A 12011-nucleotide genomic window follows, 5' to 3' on the forward strand; every position below is an offset into this window, starting at 1 on the left:
CTCTGTCTGACACACAGTGTTGCAAGCGCACATACTGTGGTCTGCCAGTCAGGTAATCAATAATCCACGACACCAGGGAAGCATCCACCTGCATCACTGTCAGCTTCTCACCCAGCAGAGCAGGGTGGATAGTGTTGAACTCACTGGAGAATTCAAAAAACATGATCCTCACAGCGCTCGCCAGCTTGTCCAGGTGGGCGTAGACACTGTTCAGCAGGTAGACGATGGCATCCTCAAGCACTGAACACTTAAATGTTTTGGGCACAAATTGTACATTTTTAGAATGGGAAATATTTTGCTTATTATCATCTGACACCTGACATACGAGCAATTTATTTGAGTTTAAATACTGAAATAATTCTCTCGTGTATTCTACAGATTAGCTTTCTTTGTAGCCAACACAAATGATTACTAAAACTACAATGATCATACTGCAAAACAACGCTTCCTGTGACTTCATCATTCAGACCTCCACAGATAACAGTAATTGGGTAATTGGGCCATCTGGGTAGACACTTATTTGGAACAACTCTCAAAGAGCAGAAACTAACCAAGGAAAATAGCCGGAATTCCCTTTATCTATGTGGGGTCACTATGCCATTTAATTGGGGCAGGAAACTGCTACCAAACAGTTTCTAACTAGCATCAGTCACATGCACTTGTGTATCTGCAGACATTATACTGCACTTAGAGCAAACAGCTTTTCAATCGCATCAGCTGTGTGTGTTTGAGTTCAAAATCAGTGATCTTCATCACTGATAGTTAGTGAGAAATAATCAGTATGACAATTTTGATTTGTTTTGCTTATTGTGGTTTCAAGCATTCAGGCTTGGAGATGACAGAAATGGCAGCAAGTGAAAACGAAATGATTTCACTAGTTCAACAAGCTAAAAACTATGAAGAATCAGAATCAGCTTCAACATCACTGGCATGTCGTGAAATTTGCTGTTTTTATAAAGACCATAAATTACAGTAAGTATATATAAAAAAAGGAGTTAAATTAGTGCAAAAAGAGAGGAAAAAGTACCAAGGTAGTGTTCATCGGTTCATTGTCCATTGAGAAATCTGGTGGTGGAGGGGAAGAAGCTGTTGCTGCAACACTTGAACGTGTGTCTTCAGGCTCCTGTATCTCCTTGCCGGTCCAGGGTGATGGAGTCCTTCATGATGGATGCCACCTTTTTGAGACTTCACCTTACGAAGGTGATCTGGATGCTGGGGAGACTAGTGGCCACGATGAAGCCAGCTGAGTCTGCAACCCTCTGCAGCGTTTTCTGATCATGTGTAGTGGCTCCTCTATACCAGGCGGCAATGCTCTCCACTGTACATCCATAGAAATCTGCGAGTGCCTTCGGTGACTAATTCTTCAAAGAATTTGAAGGTATCAACAATCATCTTAAATGATATAATGAAAATGAAGATTTGGAGGATGCAGTCATCTGCACTGATTTTGTTCATTTACATCAGAATAACACAGCAGCATACAGTGGATGAATTCTTCTGTTTATAACTATGAGGAACTACAGATTTATGGTACTGTGGTAGTATTGTTAATGTTCTAGTTTGCTATGCATTTCATTAAAATACATAATTTGATACTCAGTTAAGTGGGCTTTTTAATAAGTTTTTAACTACTTCCTTCATTCATCTCAGTATTTTTCATTACCAAATTTCTTTCTTCTTCTTAACATCGCTCCATAGGTTACTCATCAAAAGCTGGTTTAATAAGCTAGGAATTACATCAAAAGATTATTTGACTATTATAACTGGGTCTATTTAAATCAGGTATCCACTGACATACACTACCAGTTGTGATACTGAATGCTTTTTTTTTGGCAATAGGGATGCTATAGGCAGGATGGTGACAGTGACCAATGGTTATGTTTTTTTCAAACAACTCTCAAAGCTACTAGATATTTTCAGAGATATACTTCAAGACCGTCTCTGTGGCTGTGGACTCACTTTCAGAAACTCTGGTTAAAGTTCTGCATGTTTTTTTTTGTTTGCATGATTTGTTCTGTGTTTTTTGCACAATGGATCTTTGTCTGTGGGTTTTTTAAAATGGGTTCTATTGTGGTTCTTTGTTTTGTGGTTGCCTGCAAAAAGACGAATCTCAAGGTTGTATGCAGTATACATACCTTGATAATCAATGGAGTTTGAAGTTTGAACTTTGAATAAGGAGAAGGCCACGTTTGAATATGGGACTTTCCCGGCTGTAAAACAATGTACAGCTGATAAGCAGCCAATGCAATTAGTAACTCATTGCAAAAGGCCAAGGTACATGCTCATGACGTGGAAGACATATTATGGATAGAAATACTCCCTGCTTTACTCACAGACGAAAAGCTCTGCAAAGATATCCTTCTAGTTTCTCAGTTTACAAAACAGGGTTGGAAACTAGTCTAAGTGATCTCACAACATCACCTGAACCTTGTGCTTCATTTACAACACTCTACGCAATCATCTAGATTGAATTTCAGGAGATAAAAACTTTGATCTGTGTTATAAATGTGAGCAATCTCAACAACAGTAAGTTTGTAAAGATGACCCCATTTAATCTCTAAAAATTACAAAATGAATAAATAGTGCACTAAACAAATAATGAGGTAGTAGTGTTCATGGGTTCAGAAATCTGATAGCAGAAGGGAAGACACTGTTCTTGAAATTTTGAATTTGTGTCTTCTGGATCCTGTATCTCCTCCCCAATGGTAGTAATGTGAAGAAAGCATGTCCCAGATGGTGATGATGTGCCTTCATAAGGCACTGCCTTTTGAAGATGTTCTTGGTGACAGGAAGGGCTGAGTTTGTGATGGAACTGGCTTAATCTACAGCCCTGCAGCCTCTTGCACTACTGTGTATCGAATGCTCGACTGTAATGCAACCAGCCAGAATACTGTCTACTGTGCATCCACAGGAGTTCACTCCTAACAAAATGGAACTGCTGAGTACTGAATACTTCCTTTGTAATTGCATCAATATGTTGGGCCCAGGATAGGTCCTCTGAGATGTTGATGTACAGGAACTTGAAGCTCTCACTCTTTTCACTGCTGACTCCTCAATGAGGACCACTGTGCATTCTCCTGACTTTCCCGTCCAGAGGTCCTCGATCAATCCCTTGGCCTTGCTGATGTTGAATACAAAGTTGCTGTTGTGACACAACTCAGCCAGACGCTCACTCCTGTACACTGGCGAACCTATGGATGGCATTTTAACTGTGCCGACCCACATCGCCATGAGAACTCACACTGCCCACACATCACCCTTTACATCATGGCAAAGTAGTGGGAACTGAGCTGTTTCAAACTCCCGGGCGCGTACATCACGCACAACCTCTCATGGTTCCAAAACAAGCACTACACAGTCAGGAAAGCTCACCAATGCCTTTGAGAAGGCTGAAGAGAGGTGGACTATGCATATCTCTATACAGGTGCACAGTGGAGAGCACCCTAACTGCTTGGTTGGGGATCTGCACTGTGGCGGTAGGAAGGCTCTACGACAGGTCGTCAAAACTGCCCAACCACATCACTGGCACCAGCCTATCTTCCATCAAAGACAGATAAAAAGTAAGGTGCCAGCAAAGGACCAATAACATCATGAAGGATCCCATCCACCCTGCTCATTGACTGTCTATCCCACTCCCATCAGGGCAAAAGCTATACTGTGTAGCATTCCCGCCTGCATCACCAGACTCAAAAGCAGTTACTTTCCCCAAGCAGTAAGGCTGATCAACACCTCCATCAACTAACCCATCCCTCCACACCCCCCACCATCACTACTTTATCGTTTCCTGCTGGTCACCTTATATACAGACACTCCTGTGTCTAGTGTCACTTTATGGACATACATACAATCAATTTATATAAGCAATCTTACATATACATATTTATTGTTTTTATATGATTGCGTTTTCTTTTTTGTGTTACATCAGATCCAGAGTAACAATCATTTCCTTCCCCTGTACAATTGCGTATTGGAAATGACATTAAACAAACTTAATTGTTTAGAGTAGAGCAGCACACATCCTTGAGGTGCATCAATGTTGAATGTCACCGAGGTGAGGTGTTATTACTGATCACACCTACTTTGATAAGAAAGTCAAGGATCCAGTTGCAGAGGCCCAGGATTTGAAGCTTGTAGATTAATACTGGGGGGATGATGGCACTGAATGCTGAGTTGTAATTGATAAGTAGTGTGTTTTGCTGTTTGGTGCGCCAAAGCCAAGAGGAGAGCCAGTGATATTGTGTCTGCTGTCGGCCTTTTGTTGTGATAGGCAAATAGCAGTAGGTCCTGACAGGAGTTAACTCTAGCCACAACAAATCTCTCGAAGCACTCCATCACAGTAGATGTGAGTGCTACTGGGTAATAATTGTTGAGGCAGCTCACCATGCTCTTCTTGCATTGTTATAATTGACACCCTTTTGAAGCAGGAGGTAACTTCTGACTGCACTAGCGAAGATGTCCTTGAACACTCCTACAGTTGGTTGGCACAGATTTTCAGCACCCTCCCAGGTACAACATTGGAGCCCGATGCCCTGCAAGGATTCACCTGTTTGAAGGATTCCCTGAAACTGGCTTCGGAGACAGAACTCGGAGCTGTCAAATGCTATAGGGATTTGCACAGGTGTAATGTTATTCTCCCTTTCAAAGGATGCATAAAAGTCATTGAGCTCACCTGGGAGAATATGCAAAACCATTATTTGTAAAAATTTATCCATGACTTCAATAATATCTGAAGCTCAGAATAGATATCTAAACACTTCCTATATCGAGATAAATTTGGTAAGTCAGTGCAGATTTAAATGTTCCAATTGTAATTCGCATACATTCTTAGTCGATAGATTGTGTTAGAATTGATGAAAACAAAAGGTGGTGCATGGAGCTGTAAATGACCTACCACTTATAGCTTCACTAATCACTTTTCCCTCAGTCACCATTCCCCAGATGCCACATAGTACACGGGTTTAACTGCAGGTGAGAGAATGCACATTTTAAAATTTAATGCAGATAATTAAACCCAAGAGAAATTAAAAGACATAACTTGCTGCCTGACTGACATAGCGTCTCGCTACAAAGGGATCAGCTGATTTTTAAAATATAATTTTCTAATTGCTGTCATGTAGTAGTATGGGAAAATTAATGAAACATTGTTTTAACAAACTGAATCCAACATTCAGTAAATACCAGCATTGAATAGATTTTGATGACTTGCACTGTGACTCTTTGCTTACTACAAACCGAGTTTACAATACTTCTTCTGTTTCATTTATAATAGGGGTTCCAAGCCTTTTTTATGCCATGGAGTCCTATCATTAACTGAGGGGTCCATGATCCTAGGTAGGGAACCCCTGATTTATAAAATAATTTATTTATAACACTGAACCCCACCATAGGGCTTTTTCTTTTAAAACTTCATGAATACTATTAGAGCCTTTTTTCGGGGGGGGGGGGGTTAGTACATATAGCAAATAACTTCAGCAACTGACTTCAGCCCCCAGTTTACAGATTTGAATATGAATTGTGAACTAAATCTAAAATGCAGCTCCGAACAAAGGGTTCCTACGAACAGTGAACCAAGTTAAATGGAAGACAAGACAATGCTGATTTAAATTTGTTATTTGGGTGTCTGTATTTTGAGTGCAAAGCAGGAGGTGTGGAGTTTGAGTGTAGTTCAGAGGAAGCACTGTTGATGAATTATAAATATGGAATCATCCTTTGATCTTTAGCACGTAAAATGTAGTGTAGCATTGGGTTGAGCAGCCGAAAGGGTCCCCATCTGATGCCTGCTGTGTCTCATTCTGTCAAATAAAGAGACTGCTTCATATCTACCAGTACTTCTCTCCAGTGTCCTTGTTCATGCAAAAACACATACTAGAGGACATGAGGAAGTCCAACTTATTAAATTGTGAGATGCAACAAAGCTAGCAACTGCAGAATCTGAAAACTGTTTTCTCAAGTTGCTGAAACACCAAGCAAGCATGAACATTTGCTCCTGACAAAGCCAAGTTTGAATCCAGCTTTTTGTATTCCCCAAGCCTTTCGCCTTATCTGATGAGTTTGTCACATGATTCAAATTCAATAAATCAAATGAATCTTCTTCCTCAAAAAAATTAACCAACTCTTCACAACTCCTGACCCCTCCTGTCTAAGGTGTCAATTTCTACAGAAGCAACAAGAACAAATGAGTACTATATATAGAAATGAAGGAGGATGTTTTTCAATACTGTGCTTGATCATTATTTAGATGCAACATAGCATCACAAACCAGGCATGCCTTTCCTTGTTCCGAGAGCATGTCAGGCCTATTTAAGGGCTGGGTCAGATTGAAAAAGTGAGGGTTTCAGGGCCAAGGGACGCTCAGCTCACTGCTCACAAGCTTTACTTGTCTCTGCACTGAACTAAAGCTGCAGCCTCCAACTAACTGGCTCCTGGACCAGCTGCAGTGCTGACTGGCATTGTGGCTGTGAACTCACTTTAGTGAGCTTCAGTTCTGAGTGTTACTTGCTTACTTTTTATTGATTGCTCAGTTTGTTCTGTTACTTTGCTCATTCGGGGTTTGGTGATCTTTTTTAATAGTTTCTATTTGGGTTTCATTGTTATTGGCTGCCTGTAAGGAGATGAATCTCGAGGTTGTTTATAATATACATACTTTGGTAATAAATATACTTTGAACTACAAAATGGACAAGTACATCAACCTCCAAATCTCTCCCCCTGTACAAAAAAAAGGGATTGGGTGAAAAAACCGAATATAATAACTATAAGACTGAAAAAAAGTCTACACTGCAAAGTCTAAATCCAAAACACAGAAAAGGCCTGGACAACTCCCTCTTCAGTGGCAGGCTCTCTCCTCTCTGGTAGATCCAGCATTCACTTTCTGCACTCACTTCAATCTCCCTCATCGCTTTAACTGGTAAACAATTGACGAAATGGAACCAAACACTGGCTTGCGCCCCATCCTGCAGCCTGCCTGCTACAAAGTTCGCTCACACTGCCCCTGCCTCTTGGAATCCCCTTGGAGACTGCAGAACGCTGGGCACCCAAATGATCTCCAGTTTCTGCACTCACCTTGATGTTTCATTCACTCTCATCACTTCAATCGGCAAACAATGGAAGCTATAATCGTCAAAACGGTGTCAAACATCGGTTTCTGCACCATCTTGCAGCCTTCCTGCCACAAGGTTCACTCACTGTGCCTCTGCTTCTCGGAGACTACAGAGCGCTGAAGCACTCAAACGATCTTCAAACAGCAAAACATGAGATCCAACAGATCCAGAATCACATTCAAGATGAGAAACAAACATAAAAGAAGTGAAAAGGGTGGTTTCAAGATCTATCCAGAAGATGGCGACCAAAGGAGCCTTGTACACAGGCGGCATCTTGACCGGAACCATAAGGTGCAATGCTTTAGTTGTGTTAAATAAAACTATCATTTTAATTAACAAAGACACGATGAGATAACTGCAATTGCAGCTTTGTAAAAAATCAATGATACGTAAAAGGATAGCACAATGGGAACCTACAGCTCCATCTGAACCAAGATATTAACTATTTCAACTTTGCTTTTATATATATATATATAATGTAACTCTGTTTTCCCCTCTATATTTATTTTTCATTGGACTGCAAATTTCACATCTGCTAAATAAAGTCCGGGGTTCTGCTGGGTCCTAAAGACTGCCGCTCTGATCCAGGTTAAATAAAGGACTTGAGCATCCACGTTTTTTGGTTTCCATGGGGGGTCTTGGAAACAATCCCCTGCAGATAAGGAGTGTCGACTATATTATGTAAGTACATATACAGTATGTCACCCTGAGATTCATTTTCTAGTAGGCATAATCAGTAAATCTAAAGAATAGTAACCATAACATAATCAGTGAAAGACCACACCAACTTGGGTGTTCAACCAGACTGCAGAAGACAACAAACTGTGCAAATACAAAAATAATAGATAGATAAGCACGCAAGCAATGAGTATTGAGGTCATGAGATGAAGAATCCTTGAAAGTGAGTCCATAGGTTGAGGAAACATTTCAACGATGGCGCAGGTGGAATTGAGTGAAGTTATCCTCTTTGGTTTAAAAGCCTGAAATACTTCAAACTAAACACTTACAAACAAAATCAGTTCTGAGGTCACCATTACCCAAGCTGTTTATTCTGTAATGGAATGGATCCACAAGTGGGAAAGAGGTATGCAGCACCATCATAACACATCTTATAGAATTACTAAATACTTACAGTTCAGAGAAAAGCCATTCTGCACAACACACCCAAGCCATCTTTCCCTCAGTAGCTAATATTCCCAAACAGTAATAGGCTCTATTGCTGGGAAATTCAGATGAAATAGCAATAGTCTACTGTCCCTGATGGCATAACAGAAAGCAATTGGTACTTTTTCAAAGAACAACAGGTTGTTCTCCAGTGACCCCCCTCAATATCCATCTGTCAACTACATTCTTAAAACCTTCACTTCTCAAAATTGAATTTACATTTTTAGGAAATTGTTTTTCACAAATACCTGTTTTTTTCCTGCATTATGCTAATACATTAAAAAAACCAACTACAATATCATTTGTCTCTAAGGAGAGTAATGTCCTTTCCATTGCAACATATAAGTACATCCTGCTCCCTTTCTTATGAATACTTACCCAACTTCCTTCGAAAGAAAAGCATGTTATTTCAGCCATATATGAATGGTATCAATTTCCTTCCCCCCAAAAAAAAATTCATTAACATTTAATGCAGAAAAGTACAAAATCCCTCAGTTAACAGAGGGATGAAATTCATTACATTTCTAATAGCTCTTTTATGGGTAGGAAGTGCAAGGTTTCATCCAGTTACATGTGCTTCCTACAGTTCTTTCAAGTAAACATTTAAAACAGTTTCTAAAAAAGACAGGAAATTTTATTTAATCACATCTGTTCCAAAAAATAATGAGGGAAAAAAGATCTTTGCTGAAGGTGGCCAATGTACCAAAGTGTAACTCAAACACAGGAAATTTTAGTTTCAACTATTAAAGTGCTACTCCTAAATCACACCAAGCTTCCACCTTCTCTCTGCCTACTACTAGAAATATTTTTAAAACCAGCTCATTAATTAATAGTAAACATTACCCAAGTTGGAGCACAAGACCATGCCACATCCGGCTTTCCAAGTCTATGATCACAGCCGTGAATGTTGAAGTTTATTGTCATTCAACAGTACACATGTATACCACCAAGTGAAACAACCTTCTTCCAGACCAGGGGTTCCCAACCTTTTTTATACCATGGACCAATACCATTAAGGGGTCCATGGATCTCAGGCTGGGAAAACTCTGCTCTAGACTAATGTGCACTTACTCAACTTACTCAACACACTAGTCGTATTATCCCAGATAAGTTAACAGATAAAGTGCATATATGACACAAATTAAATGCTGTTACTGGTGCTCCATACGTGATGAGACCTGGCTGGTGGCAGGGACTTCAGTCGACTCATGGCCTGGGCAAAGAAGCTGTTTCCCTTCCTAACCGTCCTTGTCCTGATAGATACCTTTTGGATAGGTATATGGACAGGAAAGGAATGGAGGGTTATGGGCTGAGTGCGGGCCAGTGGGACTAGGTGAGAGTAAGCATTCGACACAGACAAGAAGGGCCGAGATGGCTTGTTTCCGTGCTGTAATTGTTACATGGTTATATAATGCTACGGTACTTCCCGCCTCAGAATGTCACCTCAGAACTGCTCAACATGAGATAGCTAATGGAATAAAAGTTTTTTTTAAACTAAACTTACAACTATGTTTAATAAATATCGGATTTAATCACTGTGCAAATACTGGTAGCGAGGTCTGCACTTATTAGACCATTACTAATTGAGCCTCATCAAATGCTCGCTGGACCGATCATAGGAGATTTAAGAGTAGATGGAAATGTAGAGTGTCTGGAGTCACATGTGGGTCCAATTAATTTAAATCCATCGGGCTTCTTTACTGGGGGTGGGGGGGGGTCTTTTTTACACCTATTATCCCAAATGGTCAAAAGGCAAAAAGTGTGTAAAAAGGGGAGAGTTGGGAAAGGGTAAGCGTTGAAAGAGGAGAAAGGAATGAGCAGTTGAAAAGGAGGGAAAACAAGACCAGTATTTAAAAGATGGGAAGGAGGAATGCAGTCTGAGACAAGTAGTTGGTAGAGAGGAATTGGCTAATGGACAAGCATTTCAAGTGGGGGAAGAGAACAAAGACACATAGTTAATAAGGGAGGTATCAATTCAAACATTTGTGAGGGAATAGTACATTTGGAAAAGCATTTAGAAGAGCGGGTGTGGCGAAGCAGGTGAATCTGGAACAGAGTTTGGGGTGAAAAAGCATTCAAGGAGGTGAAATTGTGACGAACATTTAAGGAGGTGGTAAATGCGACAAGCATTCCAAGGTGTGGGAGAGAAAGGGGGAAAGAATTGAAGGGGATAGGGTTGAGATCAGGACAGGCATTTAAAGTGGGTGGAATAGATCGGGAAAGGCATTTAAAGTGGGTGGAATAGATCGGGACAAACATTGAACAGGAGTAATGGGGGGGAGAGAGAGAGATCGGGACAGGCATTGAACAGGAGTAATGGGAGAGGGAGAGGGAGAGGGAGAGAGAGGGAGAGGGAGAGAGAGAGATCGGGACAGGCATTTGAAGCGGATGGGAGAGATCGGGACAGGCATTGAACAGGAGTAATGGGGGGGGGAGAGAGAGAGATAGGAACAGGCATTGAACAGGAGTAATGGGGGGAGAGAGAGAGAGAGAGATCGGGACAGGCATTGAACAGGAGTAATGGGGGGGAGAGAGAGAGATCGGGACAGGCATTGAACAGGAGTAATGGGGGAGAGAGAGAGAGAGATCGGGACAGGCATTGAACAGGAGTAATGGGGGGGAGAGAGAGATCGGGACAGGCATTGAACAGGAGTAATGGGGGGGGAGAGAGAGATCGGGACAAACACTGAACAGGAGTAATGGGGGGGGGGAGAGAGAGATCGGGACAGGCATTGAACAGGAGTAATGGGGGGGAGAGAGAGATCGGGACAAACACTGAACAGGAGTAATGGGGGGGGAGAGAGAGATCGGGACAGGCATTTGAAGCGGATGGGAGAGATCGGGACAGGCATTGAACAGGAGTAATGGGGGGGAGAGAGAGAGATCGGGACAAACACTGAACAGGAGTAATGGGGGGGGGAGAGAGATCGGGACAGGCATTGAACAGGAGTAATGGGAGAGGGAGAGGGAGAGGGAGAGATCGGGACAAACACTGAACAGGAGTAATGGGGGGGAGAGAGAGATCGGGACAGGCATTGAACAGGAGTAATGGGGGGAGAGAGAGAGAGATCGGGACAGGCATTGAACAGGAGTAATGGGGGGAGAGAGAGAGATAGGGACAGGCATTGAACAGGAGTAATGGGAGAGAGAGAGAGAGATCGGGACAGGCATTGAACAGGAGTAATGGGGGGAGAGAGAGAGATCGGGACAGGCATTGAACAGGAGTAATGGGAGAGGGAGAGGGAGAGATCGGGACAAACATTGAACAGGAGTAATGGGAGAGGGAGAGGGAGAGATCGGGACAAACACTGAACAGGAGTAATGGGAGAGGGAGAGGGAGAGATCGGGACAGGCATTGAACAGGAGTAATGGGGGGGAAGAGAGAGAGAGAGATCGGGACAGGCATTTGAAGCGCCGGGACGTACACATCACACGCGGAGCTCGGCCTGGGCTGAGCGATGACAACAAGGCCCACCGGAGGCCGTACAACCGTGCGGGGGAACCGGGTGACGGGACGGACGCCTCTCACTCACCAGCCATCGCACCAGACCCTCACCATCCGCTTCCTCTTCTCGGGCGAGGCGCTGTCATGCGAGGCCACGCCGTTTCTGAACATGCTGCCGGCTCTGTGCGGTCACACACCCACTCGCACCCGCTGAGGCTGCCGACCGAAGCCGCAGGAGACACGCCTCCCCCCCGGCCCCGGCCCCGGCTCCCTCCCCGCTCGCACCACCCACTCTCGGCCAAT

General features: G+C 42.6%; 1 protein-coding gene across 1 annotated transcript in view; it reads right to left on the minus strand.

Annotated features, from left to right (window-relative positions):
• Positions 1–11987, minus strand: part of pcyt2 (phosphate cytidylyltransferase 2, ethanolamine) — a 41344-nt gene extending 29357 nt beyond the window's left edge. The window contains exon 1 of the mRNA XM_059948365.1: positions 11797–11987. Within this exon, the coding sequence (XP_059804348.1) occupies positions 11797–11879 (83 nt within the window). The 5' untranslated portion in view covers positions 11880–11987. The remainder of the gene's footprint in view (positions 1–11796) is intronic.
• Positions 11988–12011: the final 24 nt, after the last annotated feature.

This window comes from Hypanus sabinus, chromosome 23 (genome assembly GCF_030144855.1).
Source record: "Hypanus sabinus isolate sHypSab1 chromosome 23, sHypSab1.hap1, whole genome shotgun sequence".
Lineage (NCBI taxonomy): Eukaryota > Metazoa > Chordata > Chondrichthyes > Myliobatiformes > Dasyatidae > Hypanus > Hypanus sabinus.